At 36.4% G+C, this 23,920-nt stretch overlaps 1 protein-coding gene across 1 annotated transcript; it reads right to left on the minus strand.

Annotated features, from left to right (window-relative positions):
- Nucleotides 1-814: 814 nt before the first annotated feature.
- Nucleotides 815-9,006, minus strand: LOC141717418 (uncharacterized). Its single transcript, XM_074519464.1, has 13 exons — nt 8,824-9,006; nt 8,488-8,554; nt 8,268-8,378; nt 7,737-7,932; nt 6,221-6,306; nt 5,315-5,510; nt 5,052-5,163; nt 4,156-4,283; nt 3,804-4,010; nt 3,579-3,688; nt 3,010-3,139; nt 2,248-2,397; nt 815-1,385 (listed from the first exon to the last, which is right to left on the minus strand). Exons 1-13 carry the CDS (start codon nt 8,909-8,911, stop codon nt 1,164-1,166), a joined length of 1,803 nt encoding a protein of 600 aa, XP_074375565.1. The 5' UTR covers nt 8,912-9,006; the 3' UTR covers nt 815-1,163.
- Nucleotides 9,007-23,920: the final 14,914 nt, after the last annotated feature.

The raw sequence follows: 23,920 nt of genomic DNA on the forward strand, positions 1-23,920 counted from the left end.
ATATATATATATATATATATATATATATATATATATATATATATAAATTATTTGTAGAGGGTGTAACCGCATCTACTTATATATACGTATATTTAAATAAAATTATAACTTCTCAGTTTCGGCAGAACTTCGTGCTAATAACGTGTTGTAAAATACTAACTATATTATAACAATAGCTGGATTAAATGAAAGAGTTGAAGAGCTGATAAAAGAAGAATGCAAGCAGATGAGAGGAATGTTGTTGCTCGAAGGTTTATTTTTATTCATCACAAACAAAGCTATTTATAGCCAAAACAAGAGACAAACAAATTAAATGCAATGCGAAGATTTCCAAATCTAAGCCTAGTCTTACTACTCCCTCCGTTTTTTTTATTTGTCACTTTAACTTTTGCACACATTTCAATGTCATTTGACCGGTTAGTTAAAATTATCATTTATAATTTTTTTTTTGTAAATAAAAGTAGACAACTTATATTTTAATTCACAAAAAGAAAATTTTTAAAATCATATTTCTAACTAGCCGGTCAAACCACATTGAAATACGTGCAAAAGTCAAAACGACAAATAAAAAAAACAGAGGGAGTATTTAATTTTTGACAATAACAATCAATTTACAATACTCTCAAGTTTTTCCACGAAAAAAAGCAAGTGTAAATGAATGTAAATTTAACAAAATTTCAATCCTAAACTTTTTTCCAAAAATAGGATTAAAATACTTTACATCATTATCAGTTACTTCTTTCCTTCTTAAAAAACGGAGCAAGACCTAAAAAAGCTATATGAGTACGGAGAAAATTTTCAATGGAAAAACATGTTGCGATCAAGATTTGCTTGGATACATTTCAACTTCGAAGAAAGATTAAAGAAACGTCTACCAGATACAAACAACTTTTTCTAGTAATAAAATCCAAGGTCCCCTATAAACTTTTGTTTGTAAACGTATCTGCAAAAGTTTGCTGCTCCACGATAAATTAACGGTATCCTTAAACCGGTGAATGAGAGCTTCATTACCACCAAAAAAAGCTCCCCACCCATATTCTCTTCTACAGTACTATATTTCCCCTTCCCAGATAAGAACAAGTCCACTTGGGTTTATAAATACATTAAGAAAAAATTTCAAAGAAAATTCTCAAAAGCACAACTTGAAAGTCGGATACATCTAATCATCCCCAGAACCTACTTAATAAGCCCTTCTTATCTTTCTTCATTCGGTTATCAAGAGCCGGGAACTCAATTGAGTTAAAGGCAAGGTCCAGAACAATTGGATTACGAGGCACCGCTTTAAAGGCTGGTGGGAAGGTTTCAATACGAGGGGCTCCTTTTGTGTTTGCATCACCAACAGCAGATTCGTAAGCATCCAATTTATCCAAAAGATAACTACCCAGCTAAAACAAAAAGTGTCGAAATACAACATCAAATAGTGTAAAGAGACCAATTACCAATCAATACTATATAACTTTAAGACTGATATAAATTTGTTCCGCTCTACATTCCACATAAGCTCTTTATAAGTCTAGAATACTGATGCTGAAATTACTCTACTGATTTAAATAAAAACTTCAAATTATGTTTTTAGGGTTCATCACAAGGAAGATTTGCACAATGGAAATAAAACAAGTCAATGAACACGATTAAATAAAAAAGCTTTGTGAACAAGTCATGTAGAGCAAAACCTTGACCCCAATACAAATTTATTTGCAGTACCAGTGATAACCTTTTAACTGTAAGAGCGATATATGATCATTGTAAATCCAGATAAAAAGAATCTTAATATTCTTTGAGAATGAATACATAGGAATTTAAATGTAAAACTTTTTATTAAGAAGACATACAATAAAATACCATGACCAACTAGTAGGCATATAGAAATATTGCAACAGAGGTCCAATGATACTTATTAAATTTAGTATACATTCAGTAGCTTAACCACGAAAATATTCAATTGCTTTACTTTTGAAAGTAAGATTATTTTATCAGTGAGAAGAGTTGGCATCAGAATGCAATCGGTAAGTTCAACTAAAAGACGTTATCTCTACAACCAACAATACTGAATAAATTGTCATGATTCTGAACGGACCTGCAGCCATGGATCGATGACTGTGTACGCAACAACAGATTATGTAGGGGCAACTGTTAAATCACTATACATAGTATTATTAGCTAACATCTGTCATCTTTACCCATTTAAAATTTAGAATGCCTACTTACAAAAAGCGAGTTAAATCAAAGATAAAAAAAATACAGTACCTTCATCTCCTTTGCTGTTAATGACATAGTAGAGATCTTTTCTGAAAGTTTTTCAGGAGCCTTCTCCAGTTCCATAATACCTAGGGCATGCTCTATACAACTGTTTGATCTACTTTCATTATATAACACCTTCAAATCTTTTAGAACTTCCTGCTCAGAAATATATATGACAGCAAAATGAATAGGAGTCCATGAATTCATTCAAATGAATAATGTAAAAGTTCACCATAAAGTATCTATCTATCAAATGACTCAAATATTGAATTTGATGATCATTAATGAGATAATACATTAGTAATATACAATGTTCAGGAAGGAAAACTGAGAAATATGGGCCTCATTTTTCATATTAAGTTAAAAATAGTGTTCACTCCACAGCGCATTCCTCACAAACCCTAAAACCTAAATCATCGAAGGAATTCAATCACTACTAGTTGGTATCTTTATTTATGCATTCAATGACGATATATGCCTTTGCCATAGTTTCAGCACTGCGGCAAACCCATGTCAAATATATAGCAGATTTGGGTGCTCTAGCCAAAACAAATGCTATTTTGGCTATTATCTTCTTCATTACTATGTTCTCATACGCAGGAATAACCCTCAAGCCGGCTTTTATAGAAAATTACATTTGTTTTTTTCCGCTTTGGGTTGTGGGCTTACTTCCTAGCCCCAACAAAATATTCTATAATCTAGGAATTATGGCACATGCAATGCATGAACACATGACAACGTAAAACAGATCTCTTTTGGAGTATGAACCTGATCAGCGATGGTAGAACTTTGAAGCCTCTTAAGGGCAGTATCAGCAAGAGAGCAAGCACGACGGTACAAAGAATACGCCTCGGCTCTCTTTCCAGCCAAACTGTAAGATTTAGCCAAGTAGAAGCACCTGCCACCAATTGAAAGGGAAAACCATTTGTTTAGATAATAGCTAACAGAACTCTTGCCAGTTAAAAATATACTCGTTTTCGAAACTTCAACAGTGAATGTTATTAGTTAGGTCAGTTCACAAATCTCAAAATGTTAGATATTTGTCTACAGTTAATCTATATAGAACAATCAATCTGTATATTGAAGACCGAAGTACTGAACCACAACTGCAGTGTCAGGCTACAGTTCCAACCTGGTCTAAATGAAGTTCCTGGTTGTTAATAGTTTCTACTTTTCATATTTCATAATTTAATCAAGTAGGATTCCAAGCAAAAAAGGCCATCTAGTCAGGCCAAGAGACATTAATATTATATGTTATTGAAAGATGGGGCTTACAACATTATATGTTCATCTTTCTGCTAATAGATATACTGTAATGCTATATAGACTAAGCCAACCTTTCTGCTCGGAAAATTGAACTCTTGATTTCACATTCTTCAGCAAATGCCACTTCTTCTGGTTTTCTATCTCTTCCAGAGCTAACTAAATCAGAAAGGTCAGCCGTATTCTGCCATAAATGAGTACAATATTAAGTTTCCCCATGCAATATAGGACTGGAAGTGATGCTGAAAAGCTTCTCCAGAGACTAATTTAACAAAATGCCATATTTGACCTATAATCACCTGCAATAATAGGTCATATAAGCGGACAAGCTCCTCCGGCTTCGTGGTTCTGTCATTCTTGTCATCACGTGACTTATTAAGTTTACTCTTTGCTATGCTCACTAACAACTGATTTCGCTCAATAGTTCGTTGTCCCAAAACAGCACCAATGGCCTTATCAAGGCCACTCAGATCATCTTTCATGTTTTCAGAGTTACCTGCATTAGCCTAAAACAAATAGTATTGCTAGTCAAACTTCACTGCAACATTCACTTATGTGTCTATACATATCATAGATCTGGTACTCCGCTTACATAATGGTTAATCACCCTTATTCAACTTTTTTCACACTTAATTACAAGAAATGCCTTACCAAATCATTACGAATGCTGCTCCTTGCTTCATGATATGCCGCAAACATTTTGTCAAATATAACCAGCCTCTTTTCTGCTGGTAAAGATTCTCCTTTTGGACCATTGAGATCTTTCTCTAGCTCCTGAGCTGATAGAATATGCAAATAATAACTATAAATATTTGTTTTATTGTAATGAAACATACATGCTGATAGGACTAGAAACAATTGTATTTAAAGTATATGTATGGGCTATACAGGCTCTCACGACACATTGTATTAAAAAAGATCTACTTTAAAAATTCATCATGAGCATTGCTTCAGCGTACTGATAGTTATATAATTTCATCACATTCAGCCAAAGCATGAATGGAACTGGTTAGAAGCAGAAAAACACCTAACAATTTCAAAGAAGTTTAATTATAACAATTCACAATTACCAAACAATAGCCTCAAAACTAATACATCTACATCTCACATTGCGGAGGAAAAACCTCAAGGCAGAATCAAGCTTTTCTCAAATGGAATAATAATGTGAACCTAACATGGTCAGACAAGCTGGTCAATATTGTACACTTGATTCGGATGACGGATATGGAGCAGGAAAATTCAATTGTTTAAAAAATTTATATTATAATTAGATATAATTGTATCCGTATTTTGTTGTCTATTAGGAATATTCTAGAACTTGAATAGATAGCAATTCATATATTATAAATCTAGACAGTTACTAATATTAGTTACCTATATAAAGTTTAATATCTGTCTAAGAAAATGTAACCATCCTCTAAAATGAGACTTAGAATTTTTGATAGTTTCTATTGATTCTCCGGAGAGATATTTTTTTTCCATATTTTGTAACCTTCTTGAACTTGTCAAGCATCATTACCACCACGATAAGACTGGGCTACTAATACCTTTTAATATTGAAACCCGCGTCTTTGCATTTGAAATGGGAAACCTATGCCCTAACCAATTGAATTCTGTCATAGACGCTGCCTGTTGAGATCTAGCTTCAGCCATCACAGCCTGAAAATAAACAGACAAAAAGTTATAATATAAGGACATAACACACGTAAAAGATGGGCTTTGGATTTTCAAGTACATTCAAAATTCAAATAATTGCACTATCTTACTTCAAGAGGAACTCATGGCATTTGTTTAAGAGCGATAGACTAACCTCCAACTTAGCCTTGAAAAGGTCCAAAGCAGGTCCTTCCATTTCGCCTATTTGTAAAAGTTCAGAAGCTTGTAGATTCGACTCACCAATTTTGTGCAGGCAGTAACGTATACTGGGTTCTAGTTCCTCAACACGCTCACGGCACAATACTTGATTTTCTAGGTCTCCATATTTCCCAAGTTCCTCATAAACAGCCCTATAAGATAACTAGCATTAGATACCACATTCTTTCATAGAAAAGTTAGTGATATGTGTGTGGGTGTGTGATTTGGTAAGAATATATATGATAATCACAAGAGGTTTAAGTGCCAAAGTCAAATATATATAACCAAGCCTCATTCCAAATTCTTTAATATTTAAAATCAACCCTTACATTTAATTTGGAATTAGAATTACAGTGTTCTATCATACCTTTCACTGAAATGATATGCCAGATCAAGTCACTTTCTCGAGCGTCCTACTTTAATTTTTGGATATAGTTGTATATTCTAATTTTTGCCTGTAAAATAACTAATGGAAGACTTAAACTTAAAATTCAAAAAAAAAAATCATATTTGGCCTTTTAGGGTTCAGAACCTTTTATTTGATGAATGCGACTGGGAATAAAATTTGCCAAGGCAAGCTCTATGTCTTTTATGTCAAACTGAAACTGTATATGGACAACCTTAATCTAGACTGAGCTTAAAAGATTTTAAATACACAGGTAAACAAAAGCAGTAATAGCCTACGAGCATCCTCTCTTGCTACTGACATATCACATGTGGCTCGTAAAATTCATTTCTCCTTACAAAAAACTTCCCAGATTTGAGCTCATCGAATTTTAATTGCAGACGACAATGTACTGGCATTGCAATCTTAATTTCATGGTGAAACAAATGAGTTCAAACCATCTAAAGTAACATTTACCTAGCACTCTTGAAACTCTTCAATGCAATGTCCCAATTCTGATCTTGCTCAAACAACAGATTCCCTTTCATATAAGATGCATATGCCTGCAAATTACGTATCAACAAGCTGAATAGATATAGAAACCAAAAAATAAACTCCAGGTAAGCAGTAAAAGTTGACAAAAAGATGCTGGACAACTGTAGTTCCATGTAGAATAAATACATATAAATGCAACAATTTACTTAAGAAGTTCTTTTATATAATATAATGGTCATGACATTAACAAATAAATTAATAACACCAATTCAAGAAAAACAAAACATTATATTAATAGCGATCCTAGAAAAAAGAATGCAGTTTCAGAAACCAATCAAGCATGCAAAGACATGTAAGCCATATGTGAGTATAACTGACCCCCGATTAGCTGAATGAGCGATACTGGACAATATATACAAGAAAATATCTAATATATTTAAAACCTCATTAGTAAGCTAAAAGTATAATCCTAAAGTTTTATACCTTATAGGTAACGAAGAAAATGTAAAGATAAACAAGGTTCAAACAAAGACAAAAGATGAAGAATAAACATGGCTACTAAAAACAAGGTCAAAATCTGTTTATTTTATGACTTATCACTAAAAAAATCCTTCCACGCAACAAAGGGTCTTGTAGCCAACTGCAGTGGTTGAGCTCTCGCCTCCTTTGGAGGAGATCAAGGGTTCATCCCCTTGGTGTGCGTGAGTTTACTAAGCAAAAAAAAACAACAGCCTTGTAAGGTAAGTGAAAATTATACAAGTGTCAACACTCACAACTATGTTACCATATTAAACTATTTCAAGGAAAAGCCGGAAAGCATAATCATTTTTTTTCCGGCTCAGTTATATTTTACGTTTACATCAGGCTAGTAAAGGTATCAGAACTTTAAGATAATCCATATAACATCATAATAACATATAGTTATCTTACACTAGAAAAGGAAAGCAAAGTTTTAAAAAGGAGGTAATAACTGTTCCGGTGACCTTTCATGTTGTACAATAATAACGTGGAACCGTGGCACAAGGACTGAAAGTTTTCAGTTGAAACAGCAAAGAAAGCTTAGTTTCTCATCTTTTTGTTGGGAACCAAATGAAAATTTATTTGGGTTCCAAAGACGCCTGCTTTTGACAATTTAATAGCTGAATGAAAAATCCATATAATATGGCTTTGCCACGAATCCAGCCATTAGGTTCACATATGCTGGAAGGCCCACAAGAAATATACCAGTACAGCACTACCACTTGTGATAAGGAAAGAATATGAGGAGCAGACTGGTCATTCAACAAAAAGGGGGGGGGGAGTGAGTTTAGATAGGGGAATGAGCGGAGAGTGTGGAATTATTTGGAATTTGTATGAAATAGTCATAGTTGGAAGATACTTGCAAGATACCACATCACGAAGAGGGGGGGGGGTGCAAATTATATTCTAAATGAAATCACTAAAAATAATGCCATATCAATAAGACGACCCCAATTTCTGCCTTAATTTGAATACACACCTCAGCTTCCAAGGAAGTTCTAGAGTCGCCTTTCATAGCACAAAGCTCAGCAAAAAGGGTGGCCCATTTTACAGCTTTCCTAAGCCTACCGATCAGATATCTACGCTGGCGTGCATTGGGGCCATCTGGCAGCTGTCTCTTCTCCATGGCGTGGCTCCAAGCTCTTTCAGATGTATAGAGAACCACATGCAGAAATCTATTGAACGTAAAACACAGTTAATAAGAATATTAGAAATGCCACTCAGTAAAAATTATACCAGAAAGTGCAGACATTCCACTATTGACTAATTAACAGAAGCTAGAAAATTGACAAATGCTCCTACATTATAATAGAACGCTGTAAATACAAGGATAATTTAATTATATTTAATAGAATATCAAAATCCATTCATTTGTCCTGAAACATATTTTCACCCTATAAAACCGCTTGTGTCGGGGAAAGCGACCAACAACATCAACAAAAAATTCATCAATTAAAAAAATTATCTCCGAAAATAACATAATATTACGAATTAAAATTCCAGGCACGACCTGACTTCAGTCACCATGGATGGCTGTATAGCTCTCTTAGTGTATTTCCCACGCCCATGAGTAAACTTCAACGATTTATACAACCTCCTCAGCCTAGCAGTGCAATACCTCCTGTTACACGCACCGAAAACACTTAAAACTACATTTATAACTTATAATGTCACAACAATCAGTAACATTAATTCCTAACTGAGCTAAATTTTAGAAATCGTATAAGTACCGATAACGAGTGTAATCCCCAAATCGCAAACCGTGCTGCATCTGTGCAGATTTCAACAGCTGCAACACTGTATATACCAACAAATTCAATTCAATAACACATAGGATTATCAATTCAACAATTAAACCGTAAAATGCATTGGTATTACTGATGTATATTGTATGTATGCTAATGTAATTAGTGTGAATAAACAATTCATAACAAACTAGAGGGAGAGAGAGGGGGGGAGAGAGATAGAGAGAGAGAGAGATGAGAGAGGGAGAGAGACCTGGGGAGTGGGAGAGAGAGAGGGGGAGGGGGAGAGGGAGAGGGAGAGAGAGAGAGAGAGAGAGAGACCATGAATTGAGAACTTAGGATTGTGATTGGACTGATCGGAGACAATTGATTTCTGATCATCGATCTCCATTGCGTTATCTTTAGCCATTTGATTCGTAACGGACGGCGATAATTAGGTTTCTGGCTGCCGGATTAACTGTGATGTAAAGGAGTGTGTGCTCAATTGCTCACAACAGAGGCTGTGTAAATGTAAATTACAGTGTCGGGTCGGGTCGGATATACTTTCGTCACGGCACGTTTTTTACAATCTCAGGTATTAAACTGCACTATGCCACTAACTTTATGTTTCCAACCACTTGTCACACTACACTTTTAAAACTATCAAGCATAATACTACTATTAAACTTTGTTATTGGAAACAAACATCATTTTACCTTGTTTAATTTATTGATAAAAATATTCTTATTACCAAGTCAATAATATCAAATCATTTGAAATTAAATTTTAGTACTAAATTTAATACTTCTAACCCTGACAAAAAATCTTGGATAATTTATAAATAATAATTTTATAATATTTTTATAATTTTCAATTTTCTTTTAAAAAATGCTATATTTGTTAATTTAGTCTTATATTTTGATTTATTTACTTTTAATGGTAATATATTTTTAAACATGTTAAGTAATGTATAATATATTTTCAAGTTTTTTTATATTTATTAACTTATTTATAACTACATTTTTACAAAATATTAATTTCAATAAATCGAAATATCTACTTCTTGTATAATTTTACATTATATCTATTAATTTATTTTAATTTTTTTAGCATAAACAATGAAAATATATGTGTAAGTGAAATTTGTAACTACAAATTTGAAGTCACCTTAAATGTTTTTTTTGATAACATGTCTATATGGTGATTATTATTTACCAAAAAAAGTGAAGTAAATTTTATTTTTACATATTTGTCATTAATATTTTCTCTTATTTATATCTTTTTAAATTATATTGAATAGAATAGATTTTTTAACATGTCAAGTAATATATAATATATATTCAAGTTTTTTTATATTTGGTTGTAGTGATTATGTTATAGTTGTTATATTTTATGTATAAACATGTTACATTTTTTCGTTTTCGTGTTAATTTGATTCTCTACATCTTAGTATTTTTGCTGAAATTTATATTTATTTATGTATTATATATTATGATACATTATAATAGTTCACTACTTACATATTATAAATGTATTAGAAATAATTAGAGTTTATTGTGAAAATTATCTTTTTCAAGTTAGTGTGGTTAAGTTTTATACTCCCCCGTCCCACTGGATTGTTTACGTTACTTTTTGGTACGTTTTTCAATACTCGTTTAAAATATATCTCGATAATAAATTTTTTTAAAAAAATATCCTGAAAAAAAAGTTTCATGTTTAAACTTTTATTCAAAAAAAAATTAAGAAAAAATATTATGAAACTATAAATAATGTACGTAAACTATCCGGCGGGACGGATGGAGTATGATTTTAACACCTCTGAAAGGACATTGTTAGGCATGACAACCAAATTATTATTACTTATTCCTAAATTATTTAATTATCTGGAAATATATTGAATATTTACATATTATATTTATATCTTTTTCATATTAGTTTTAGGCTTATAACATATGTATCGTGCTAAGCGCGTTGTCAGCTTTGTTTTTATAAAGTAAATACTACTTTATCTATGACGCCCAAACTATACCACCAAAACTCCCAACCTCTAGTTATATGTAGGGTATAATATAATATTTTAATTCTGTTATGCACTATATCAAATTATTAGAATCCATGTCCATTGTGTAACATGTTTTAGTAAAAAGAATTTGTATGATCGGTAAATTTGTTGTATCTTCCTTTTAGTTCCGTACGCACAGACCCAGTAACAAATAAAATGTATTAACAAAAATTGTTGAATCGATCTAGATATTGTTTTTTAAGAAATATCAAATATTCGATATTTGAGTTTTTTTGACATATTACTTAACAAATATATTAGCTTATATCATACGCAATACATGGTTTTTTAAAATTTACTTATTTTATTTTTTTTAACATTTTTAAAATTTAATTTTAACATTTTTTAAAGTACATATATTTGTTATTTATGAATTATGATGTTGTTGCATTATTAATTTTTTATAGTTTTTTTTGTAATATTATTACAACAAATATGTTAATATTGAGAAAAATATATATGAGGATATTAAATTGAATTAGGGCTATATATATATATATTAGAATATCTAATCATATTGAATCTACTGTTATATCAATGTGTTATATCAATGTATTAGTGCTTGAATAATAGTAGAATTATAAATAATTACGAATTTTGTATTATTATTCTACATAGTTTACCTGTTGTTGGTTATAGAAGGTGTTGTGAAGGATTATGATTCATAATGTATTTATATTTTAATTATTATATCTAATTTTATAATTTAATGGCTAGCATGTTAACTTTTATGATCCAACAATTGAGATTGTTTTGACGATTAGTGACCATAATTTTCGAATATTTGGATAAAATTTCCCTTATGCATACTGTATAATAAGAATATAATTATAAATAAATCACTTAATACAATTTAAAAAATTTAATTATTTTTGGACTAAAAACAAATCATTTTTGGATTGGGTTAAATACCAAAATAGTCACTCAACCTAACGGGATATCATTTGAATTCATAAATTCAAACTAGATTTCAAACATATACCTTCTTTTCTCTGTATTGATGAACGAAGGTGGGATGAGGAAATTGTGAGAGCCGTATTTAACGGTAGAGATCAACGCTAAGTTATCAACAAAAACATGTCCCCATGCTAAGTACTTGCCCGGTATGTAATTTTGAAGACAAAACTATTATGCACGCATTGGTTCAATGTACATTTGCAGCACAATGTTGACACAATCTATTTCCAAGTATTCAATAAGTGGTGGCCAAAAATTTCTATGAATGGTTGGAGAGGACGTTGGGGTATGGGGAGTATCACCTTAAATAAACAAGTCATAGTAATTATGGAACGCACGTAATGATAAGCGTTGGAACGACAAATCATCACCTTGTACAATGGCATAACGCTAGATTAACAGAGGCCCTGGTTCATTCAAAATTTGAAGGGGACGGGACAATTATTTGGGTCAAACCACAAGTAGATTACATCAAGGTGACAGCGACAGTCGATGCTGCAATTTTCAAAGATCAGCTGGCCTATGGAATGGGGATGGGGGCAAGGGATCAAGAATGTGATCTGGTGCAAGCAAAATCTATGGAATGCTTTGGAGTTGTCTCGCCTTTGTTAGCGGAAGCGATTGCTTTTAAGGATACATTAAGCTGAGTTAAATCGAAAGAATGGGTATCAATGGTTATTGAATCTGATTGCCTCACAGTGGTGCAAGCAATCAGAAGTAAGGTTGTCATGTCTTCTACTAGTATGGTGATTGAGGAGTGCAAGGAGCTTATGCAAAGTATAAACGATATCTCGTTATTTTTTATTATACGATTTGCAAACACGATGGCTCACTATTTAGCCAATATTACATGTTCACATCCAGGTCGAGTAATTGATAGGAGGGATGTTCCAATCGATTTAATGAATGTTTTGATGTCTGATTTACTGTAATAAAATCTTTCTTGTTTGTCAAAAATAATATGTGTTTAAAAATTAAAAATTATTTTTATTAAGTTCTATATATATTTCGTGAATGCTACCACAACTTATGAATTATAGTACTTATGAGTTATATATATATATTTCGTGAGAGGTTAGATAGCTCCAGTGGTAAGGAGCTTATCCTCTGTCGTCTCAGTTCCTGGGTTCGACTTTGGCTCACCCGAGAATTATTGAGAATAGATACTCATTTGTAAGGGTATAAACTATATTAGTAAAAAAAAATACAATATATCTAGATTTTATAAAAATTATATACTAAATATTTTATTTAAATAAAAAATAACCACACAAATAAAAATAATTAGTACATTATTTTTTTAAAAATCTAACTATATTATCTAAAATAATAGAATTAATAACTTTACATTTGGATACAGTAGCATTAACGAAATAGGTATAGAATTCTTTACAACTAGTTATGTAATCCTCAAACACATATTTAAATATATTTATTTTATATTTAGTTTGAATTTAGTGATTCAAAATAAAACATCTTTAAGTTTGATAAGAGAATTGATATATAGCCTTCAAGTTAAAGGACCACTTTGATATTTAATCATGTTAGATCGATAAAAAATGAAACAAGGTAAAACAAATCCAACATAAGTTCAACCCATAACCCTAAACGGGCATAAAAATACAAAGCATGCATTATACTAAACCCTAACAAATTAGTCTTATATACATAAATACTGTTAGTTTGCTTCTGATGATGATGTACAAAATTCAACATGAGAACAATTCAACAGAATGATTCAAGAAACAAGATTGCGGTTTCCAGAGATATTCTAAGAGATAAGTTTTAAAGTTTAATTTACATCTTAGTTTGACTGGATTTAAACCTCTTCTCCAATAAAATTTATCTTAAACTTAGTTTGAATCTTTCAAATAATTATCTTTAACTAAGTTTATCCTTTTTCAAATACTCTACAACTCAAGTATTTCCAATTTGAACTTAATGTTTTCACGTCTAATTGTCTTCATATTAAACATTCTCTTGTTCATTATTCTTCAAATATAAATCCAGTCGAACAAAATATAGTTTGAGTTGTAATCAATTTGTTTATTCTTGTACTCGTGTATTCATATCAATTTTGTGCCGGGTTGTGACAAAACTTGATTTCAAACTATAGCAAGGTAGCTATAAGGCTCCGGAATATCAGTTGGCTAGGTAGTAAGGTTAGCTTGGGAAAGGGTTCTTTCGAGTGCTATATTTGTAATTAAGGAAAAAACTGTAAGTTCTTTTATTAAAGTTGATATAATACATTTAGTTGGCATAGAGATTTTTTTATTTAAGTATATTGTTGGACCTTGGAAGGAGCCCAAAATAGATTAGATTATAATATCTTGTAATAGGCCCAAGAAGCCCACTTTGTAATAAATAGCCCATTTGGGACATGGTATAAATATAAGACAACAACCTCATTTGAAGGGGTTGGCTAATTAAGCAAAGAAGATCATCTCCTAAAACTATAGTCTAATAACAATAATATTATTGGCACATCATTTGGCGCTAGAAGGAGCTTTGCTTTAACAAGATCCAACCAGAAGATGATTGTAGAAGAGCTTGATCCGGGAACCGCCGGACCGACTCAGGTAAAGGAGTTGACGGCAGAAGTTGCCGCCGACCCCTCGACCCACGGCGATCGCGAGTTTCCTAAACAACCGGCATTGAAGCCGAAGTGTTTGTTCCCTCCACCTGAGGCTCCTCCAGAAGATCAATTTCTAGGATTGAAGGACTCACTCCAAAGGGACAGAAAAAGAAAAACTGTGTCAGATCAACGTTTTAGAGTTCAAACATCTAAAGGAAAAAAAGTTCTCTCGAGCGACGTTCGGCTGCATTTGGAAAAGAAAGAAAGGCTAAAAGCCCAAAACCAAGAAAATCCAAAAGATTCGCTTGATTCAGATGAAGAACTCGGGTTTCTAGAGCGCGAAGCTCAGAGATTGCAGGCTAAACTTGAGCGAAAACGCGAGATTCACCGTCTCCATCGAGAGCTCCAACAAACTACAATTCAAAATGATGGACAAGACGATGAATTTTATGACAAGGATGATGCGGAGTATGAATATGAACCGTCGGCGGAATCGACATATTCGCAACCTCGCGAACGTCGACAGAGGACAGTGTCATCTGCCGATGTCTCACATCAGACAGAATCCACAGAATCTATATCTCACGAGGAGTTCGCTAAAATGCAGGAGGAAATTGCCCAGATGCGTACCTTGATGAGAAATCAGGCAGGGTTTGAAGCCGTTTCCGAGAGTCCCCTATCATTAGTGCTTGAGAAGGCGCGCATCGACAGGACGCTAAAAACGCCTGCTCTCGATCATTTCGACGGATCCTCAGACCCGTTAGCATTTCTAAATACGTTTGATGGTCGCATGGCTTTCTTCGGCCACTCGGAGATCGCTAGGTGTCAGTTCTTCTCCACTTGCCTTTAAGGCACGGCTCTCCGATGGTACAGTAACTTGCCGCCTCGGTCAATCGACTCGTGGACAACTCTGAAAAACAAGTTTCAAGCCCGATTTTCCAGCAACTACAAAGGAATCAAAGTTACTGCATCCTTGATGACAATGCATCAACGATCTGGCGAAAGTCTCAGTAGTTTTCTAACCCGGTTCAGAGAAGAGATAGCAGAAATTCCAGACTTAATAGAACAGATGGCAGTCAATTTCCTGACAGCGGGCATCGATAAGTCTAGGCATGGACTCCTTTTAGAAGAGATCTTTGAAAAAAGGCCGAAAACCCTACATGCCGCGTTCCAGATTATAGAACACCGCATGATGCTTCAAGAAGCGGTAAGCTGTATACAATCTCCACGGAGGTCGTCAAAATATGAACGACACCGAAGCTACAGTCCACGATCCCCTGCGAGGGAAAGGCGCCGAGAGCGCCGTAGGTCGCCACTGCCTCGCACATCGGACCTTCCTCCGAGGGATAGAAGAGAAAGAGATTGGCAGCCCCACAATCGATCTGAAAAAGGGTTCACTAAACTCAACACCGAAAAAACGACAATTTTGGCGGTGTTAAAAACAGAACCGGATTATCGCCCTCCAAGGCCCATGAAACCAGGAAGACCCCCAAGCTCCAGATATTGTGAATATCATGAAGATACTGGCCATACAACAGAGCAATGTTTTCAACTTAGCAATCTCATCGAAGGAAAAATTCGTCGAGGACAACTAGTCCACTATGTGCAGCACGATGATGAACCCAGACGTCACCATCGAGGCGAGGATGATCGTGTAATCGACGTTATTTTTGGTGGTATAGCAGCCGGGGGTCTCTCCCACAACTCTCGCAAGATTTATGCTCGAGAAGTATTTAATGTCAATCCCTCGGCAGCTAAACGCCCTCGAGCGAATTCCTCCCCAGTCATCTCTTTCTCCGACGATGATTATCGTCCCGATCTCATCGAAGGCCATCAAGATGCTCTCGTCATCACAACACGTGTGGGAAACAACACGGTTAAGAAAATGTTGGTCGATAATGGTAGCTCTGTCGACGTGTTATATCACCATGCTTTTTCCCGAATGGACATAGGGGATCGAAGACTCGAGAACTCCCGAACCCCGTTATACGGGTTTACAGGCAATGAGGTTCATGTGGTAGGAACCATCGACATGCCAGTGCTTTTCGGTTCCCCACCCTGTCAGATTTGGAAAATGGTCAAATTCCATGTGATTAGTGCTTCCTCAAGCTTCAACGCTATTTTGGGACGAACAACGATCACCGCACTCCGAGCTATAACATCTATCTCCCACTTAAAAATGAAATTTCCCACAGATTTCGGCATGGGAGAAATGATTGGTGATCAAGTAACAGCAAGACAATGCTACCTAACCACTGTATCTCCAAGAAAAAAGGTTGACGAAGAATTTGATGTTAACCAGGTGCTTGACATCGACCCCAGAGACCTTGTGGAACCACCCACTAGCAATTCTTGCTCTCCCGCCGAAGAAACTGAAGAAATAGAAGTGATCGAAGGAAATCCTGAGAAAACCACAAGGCTCGGCAAGAATCTCCATGATCAATTAAAGAAAGATATCACGTGCCTTATCCGTGAGTTTTCTGATATTTTCGCCTGGGATCCAAAAGATATCCCCGAGATTCCCGAGGTTGTCGCTCGACACTCTTTGCACATCAGTAAAAACATCAAGCCGGTTAGGCAAAAACATCGTACATTCTCTGCTGAAAAAAGGGTAGCTATCGACCTGGAGATCAATAGATTGCTCGAGGCCAGTTTCATCGAACCAGTATAATTCCCCACTTGGATCTCGAATGTGGTCCTAGTCAAGAAAAGTAGCGGGAAGTGGAGAATGTGCATCGATTACTCAGATGTTAATAAGGCATTCCCCAAATACTTTTATCCACTCCCGAACATCGATCAACTTATTTATGCGACAGTTGGAAACGAACTTCTCTCTTTCATGGATGCCTTTTCGGGGTACAATCAGATTAAAATGGACTCGCAAGACTGGCAGCAAACTGCATTCATCACACACCGGGGAGTCTTCGGATATCGAGTGATGCCTTTTGGTTTAATCAACGCTGGAGCTACTTTTCAACAAACGATGGATAAGATATTCAATACACAAATTGGGAGAAACATGCTGATATATGTCGACGACATGATCACGAAGTCGAAGGCTGCCTCTGACCACGTCATAGACCTCCGCGAAACGTTTGAAAATGTGAGAAAAAACAACATGCGCTTAAACCCAGCTAAATGCTCGTTCGGTCTTACTGCCGGAAAATTCCTCGGGTTTCTGGTTACACAAAGAGGTATCGAGGCAGATCCATCCCAAACAAGAGCGATCTTAGAAATGGAAAATCCAAAATCAGTAAAAGATTTACAAAAGTTAACCGGTTGCATCGCCGCACTTCGGAGGTTTATCCCCCAATCGTCAAAAAGATGCCTCCCCTTTTTCTCAGCAATAAAGGCAGCTTCCAAATCATCACACTTTGAGTGGAACGAGGAGTGCGAGAAAAATTTCTCCGAGCTAAAGGTATTCCTTACAAATCCTCCCATCCTCACTCGGCCCTCGCCAAATGAGCCTCTGAAAATATATCTCTCTGCATCCGATAAAACGGTCGCGGCCGTTCTGATTCAAGTCAATGAAGGGAAAGAAATCCCGGTGTATTACATTAGCCACTCTCTTCGAGATGCCGAAGTCAGATACCCGCAAGTAGAAAAATTGGTCTATGCCTTGGTTGTCGCAAGCCGAAAGCTTAGACATTATTTCCAGGGAAGGGAGATGCATGTGCTTACAAATCAACCCCTGAAGAGGATTCTACACAAACCCGACATGACGGGCAGACTTGCCACATGGACGATAGAATTAAGTCAGTTCTATATTGAGTATAAGCCTCGAACGGCAATAAAGGCCCAGGTTCTCTCAGACTTTGTTGCTGAATGTCAGTTTCAGGCCAAAGCCCAAAGTTTCGACGAAAATCACTTAAGACCATGGTTGCTATTTATCGACGGATCCTCGACGGCTGACTCCGCAGGAGCAGGAATTATTTTAATAAGTCCGGGGGGATTCAAAATCCAGCAAGCTCTAAAGTTTGAATTTCTGGCAACAAACAATGTCGCCGAGTACGAGGCACTCATCGCAGGCTTAAAACTGGCTATGGATCTCGAAGCTGAAAATATTGACATATTTGGAGATTCTCAGTTAGTCTCCAAGCAAATAAGCGGGGAATTCAAGGCACATAATGAGAAAATGGCTCAATACTTGGTAATAACACAAGAGCTACTCAAGAAATTCTCCTCATGGAAACTTTCTAATGTCGACAGAGAAGAAAATCAATGGGTTGATCATTTGGCCAAGTTAGCCTCCTCGAGTCTTCCAATCAGTCCCAATCCGGTGTACGTCGATGTCCTAGCTACTCCCGCCATCGATGAGCGTTCTATCAACCAAATCCAGAACAACTTTGACTGGCGAAAACCGCTTCTCGAGTACATTATCGACAACAAACTCCCGAGCGAGAAACGCGAAGCTCGCTCACTTATGTTCAAGGCAAGAAATTACTGTGTAATTGGTTCGTCGCTGTACCGGCGCGCCCTATCTGAACCATTATTCTGATGTCTGACGTTAGAAGAAGCCCAGTTAGCGATGATCGAGGTTCACACAGGAATCTGTGGAGACCATCTCGGAGGAAAGAACTTGGCCCTCAAAATAATCAGGCAAGGTTTATATTGGCCCACAATTCGGAAAGACTGCGAAGAAGATGTCAGAAAATGCCAAGCATGCCAGTTACATGGGAACGTGGATCACCGACCCACGACCAATCTCAATTCGGTCCTCGCACCGTGCCCTTTCTTCCAATGGGGCATCGATATCGTAGGACCCTTTCCAAAATCTAAGAACCAGTGCCAATACATAGTGGTAGCGGTGGATTACGCTACGAAATGGGTCGAGGCGAAACCACTTTCAAAGATCAGAGAGAAAGACATGATTGAATTCTTTATGGAATATGTGGTATTCCGCTTTGGAGTTCCGCGAATCCTAGTTTCAGATAATGGAACGCAGTTTGTGGGGGCTCAATTTGAAAAAACTTTAGAGGAACTAAAAATCCAACACATCAAGGCATCAGTGGCATATCCACAAGCCAATGGACTAGCAGAGGTAACAAATAGAACCATCCTACAAGGGTTAAAGAAGAGAATTGAAGAAATCCCCCGCTGCTGGGTCGACGAACTGCCAAATGTGCTGTGGTCCTACAGAACAACTCCTCGAAGTGCAACAGGAGAAACTCCTTTCCGTCTCGCGTACGGTGTCGATGCTGTTTTGCCTGTCGAGATTAGCTTGATTTCCCCCAGGATCGAGGTCTTTGATCCCTTTCTCGCAGCTGAAGGATTACGTTTCCACAATGACTTACTTGAAGAAATAAGAGAGGAATCTAGGCTTCACATGATCACTCAACAAGAGAAGACAGCAAGGTACTTCAACAAGAAAGTTAAAAATAGGCGATTTGAGGTGGGAGACCTTGTCCTTCGAGACTCCGCCGCGTCGCAGCCGACGATCTCAGGAAAATTCAAGTCAACATGGGAAGGCCCGTACAAGGTGTCGAAGGTCGTCAGCACAGGAACCTACGAGCTCTCATACCTCGACGATCAACCAATTAAAAATGCTTGGAATGGTATCCACCTCAAAAATTTTTATCAGTGATTAATGCTCTATGTAATGATTAAAAGTTCAAAGCCCCAGGGACTTACCAAAAATCAACCCTCGATGCAATGAGGGTCGTTATGAGACCCCCATCGAGGGAATTTAAATTACGAAGGCTTTAAGTTATTTTGATATCTTGCTTGTACTTTTAAGAAGACGAACAACGACAGTCGACATGCTAAGACCTAAACCACATCGAGGGACTTCAAATTATAACAATTTTAACTTCCCAAGAGCTTATTTACACAAAGCAAACAATACAACACAATTCTCTCAGGGATGCACACTAGACGACATAGAAGTTGTTAAACACATTCTTAACGATTTCAAAACAGATATACGAAACAACAAAAAATGGGAAACTAACGCGATAGCGAAGAACAAAAAGCATAAATACAGATGTTTTTTAAACAAGATCGTTCATCTACCGCACAAAATACTTCAAGAAAAAATCCCAAAAAAAACCAGATCGTTGTAGGGTTTAAATAAAACATAAAGAACACAAGTAGCCAACAGCAAAAAGGAAACACAAGTCTTTGACAATAAACTTAAAGATACATCACTCACGGGGCATTCCCCGCCTTCAAGAACCACCAGCTGGATCATCAGGTCGCGAGGCAGCAAGATCATGAATATAGTCCTCGAAAGAATGTCCCGACGTGTCGAATCCTGCATTGTTCATGCGGGCAACACACCGCCCATAGCCATCCCCAAGAGCATTAGCGATATCCTCCACAGCCTTCTCAACTTCAGCCTTAAGAGTAGCATTTTCTTTCACAATCAACTGATAGGACTGATCCATTCCATCAACTTGTCGACCTAAACCTTCGCACTTAACCCTCAGCTCGTCACGTTCCGATACAACATCTCGAAGTCTACCCTCGAGCTCAAATATCTTCTGGTTTGATGATTTCTCCAACGATTCCAACTCCGTAACACGCTTCAACAGGGTTGTGTTTGTCGATGACAAGTCACTCACTTTCTTCTCCAAATCCAGACAGCTAGATCCTAGTCTCTTTTTCTCTCCCTTCAACGCCGACACCTCGGCCTCCAACTTGCTTCGAACCTCACTCCCATCATCAGATTGATATTCATCCAAGACGTGCATGAAATCAGACAAAAACTGCAAGAAGACATATCCAAATATATAAAAAAAAAAAGAGGGAGAGCTAAAGTAACTAGCTAACTAGACTAAACCAAAATACAAACTGCTATACAAAACACTTACCCGACCAATTCGACCCTTGCATCTATCAGCAAGCTCATCACGACGACGACCGGTATAGGCGACAGAGTCTTGAGGAAGCTGAAATAACTTAAAAACTCGTAGAGGTACCGTCGAACCTCCGGTCCAACGTTCCGATGGCTGGATCTCCGCCCTCACCACCTCCTTCCTCGATCGAGGGTCAATTGTGTTGGTCATCAAGGCTCGACTCCCAATAAACGTTATAGTCTTGTTGGTTCCACCACCTACAGTAACATTCTCAACAGCATCATCTCCCCCAATGTTTTCTTGTTCTATCTCACGACGGTTCCTCTTGAGAGGGTTCACGTCGGCAATCACAGGATCAGGAACGACCTTCTCGGCATCATCCACCACTTTGTTACCTTGCTCATCTATAAGTTCGATAGAAACAGAATGCCCAACTGGGGATGGCCCACCCCTCGAAGATCCGGCTTGCATCCCATCGACACTCTTCCTCGAAGCGCGTTGAAGCAACAACATCATGGCTTTATCCATCTCTTTGCTTATCCCACTATCCAAAATCTTCCGCAAAGATTCACCAGCCACTAAACAAAAAAAGAGAGAAGAGAAGAAAAAGTCAGAACACTCGTTAAACAAAAGAAAAAGGGAGAGAAGATAAAGGCGAAGTGAAAAATAAGGAAAGGGGAGGTCAAACCCCTTACAATCATGCATCTCTAAAAAACTCAAGTCTGCTAATTGCAGATGGGTAGACCGACATCAATCCCTGAAATTCATTCAATTCATTATCATCGCATTTCTCCAAATTATTCAGATAATCAATCGTCAACTGACTGACTTTTCCGCAAAGCTTCACAAATTCTAAATCGGGCCCCCCAAAATACAACCACCTCGAATGATACCCAGAGTTCGAGGATCGAACACTAACAATTTTAACTCTCCTGTAGGGACAATCGAAATAGACTTGCCCATCATGATAACGGACCACATATATTGAGAAAAAAAGCTTGAAAGACGGTACCAACCCCTTATCGCAACACAAGGCCACAAATCCACTCAACTGTGCTATAGAGTTCGGTGTTAGTTGACTTATTCCACAACCAATCGCCTCAAACATCGTCAAGAAGAAGGGATGCATAGGCAATCGAAGACCGAAATGAAATGCAATCATCGGTATCCCGTGCATCCCATATTCTGGCATCATCCAGACTCTCTCGTCAGCCGTCGGTACTCGATACCGATACCCATTTGTCAGATCCACGTATTGCCTCAACTTATCCACCGGCGGGTTCCTGGTGATGTAATGGCTTAAGTAATTCAAACTGGATTTCCCTCTAAATTCACTCATTCCCAACCGCAAACTTTCCTGCACTATCCTATTCCTACTCTCTACAGTTCTGGGACTCAAAGGCGGCGAGGGAAATGGTCCTACAGGAACGCCCTTCAAGAATTCATCATGATCAAGAAAGTCAAAAGAGCCGCATTGCTCTAAATCAGGAATCTCCAAGTGACCCAGATTAAGGGGCGATTCTTGGTCCCCTTCATCTAAGGGCCTCTTACCAGGGTTGCGGGAAAACTCGACAGGCACCGACGACGAACTTGACTGATCCATAGATCCAAGAACGATACAATGACAGTCTACTACTATGAGACAATGCAGGACACAAATGAATTTAAGGAAGAAGAAAAGAGGAAGAAAGGAGACTTACAGAGAGAGAGAGGAATCAACTGGCACGCAGGGGATTTCCGGGGAGCTGGAGCCGCTTTTGTTGAGAAGGCTGGGTAGCCGAAGAGACACCTTCAGCCAACGTTAACAAAAATCAAAACAAAAAGTAGTACACACAAAAATAAATATATATATATATATATATATATATATACGATCATGGGCAAAAATACACACCTAATAAGGACAAAATTCGTTATCAAAATTCGGTTCAATGTTTACTTATTTTTTACTTTTGTTTTTTCTCTGTCCGTTTATTGTCACCTGCTAATGAACTTTTCAGGAAGTCAAAAGATAACCAGGAACAAATCTAAAGATGTTGTTTAAAAGCTGGGAGGGGGACAAATGTTGGACCTTGGAAGGAGCCCAAAATAGATTAGATTATAATATCTTGTAATAGGCCCAAGAAGCCCACTTTGTAGTAAATAGCCCATTTGGGACATGGTATAAATATAAGACAACTACCTCATTTGAAGGGGTTAGACTAATTAAGTAAAGAAAATCATCTCCTAAAACTATAGTCTAATAACAATAATATTATTAGCACATCATATATAGAGGATATGAAATGTGATTTAATTAATTCGCAAAATGTTTTAATCTGATTCTCCTGTAGTTTCAATTTTAAACACTTTTATTAAAAGCTTTTTCATTTATCTTTTTTTTTCTCAATAAAATCAAAATTTAATTCTTTTTGGATGAAATTTTGTTAAGTATCTTGTTATCAATATTGTTATGTGCCCATCTTCTTGGGATGTTAATATTTTATTTTGATATTTTTGTGTGTCCCGTTACGGGTTAGGTAATTTTTCTCAAAAGAATTTCTATGGTATTTTGGGAAATCTTTAGGACTCTTGTAAGAATTTATGTGATATTGCTATCACGTGAAATGTTATTTTTTTTTATTCAAGTATATAGAGGATATGAAATGTGATTAATACTTGTTTACGTTACTATTCGGCACGTATTTCGAGGCTTCTATAAAGTATAGTTTTATAATATTTTTTTTATTTTTTTTTTTGAATAAAAATTTAAACATAAAACTTTTATTCAAAAAAAAAATTAAAAAAAATATTATGGAACTATACTTTAAACGAGCATTGAAAGGTGTGCCGAAAAATAACGTAAACAATCCAGTGAGACTGAGGGAGTATATTTTAATATGATTCTTTCTCCTGTAGTTTTAATTTTAAAAGCTTTTATAATTGCATATATTTTCCAGCCGATTTTGTTTGCTAATATTGAACTGTCATGGTCATAAATTGATCAACAGTTACCATTTTTTTGGATGTCAGGAAATGAGGCCTATCGCAGTCATAATCTTTTACAAC

Source organism: Apium graveolens, chromosome 4, assembly GCF_009905375.1.
Source record: "Apium graveolens cultivar Ventura chromosome 4, ASM990537v1, whole genome shotgun sequence".
Classification (NCBI taxonomy): Eukaryota; Viridiplantae; Streptophyta; class Magnoliopsida; order Apiales; family Apiaceae; genus Apium; species Apium graveolens.

What these genes read in the sequence shown, in the direction of transcription:
- LOC141717418 (XM_074519464.1), bottom strand. Translation starts at nt 8,911, where the DNA reads ATGGCTAAAGATAACGCAATGGAGATCGATGATCAGAAATCAATTGTC. An exon ending in TCCATGGTGACTGAAGTCAG is followed by an intron (nt 7,933 to 8,267) that starts GTCGTGCCTGGA and finishes TACGTTCAATAG; the next exon opens with ATTTCTGCATGTGGTTCTCT. An exon ending in GCAGCATTCGTAATGATTTG is followed by an intron (nt 4,011 to 4,155) that starts GTAAGGCATTTC and finishes TATTTGTTTTAG; the next exon opens with GCTAATGCAGGTAACTCTGA.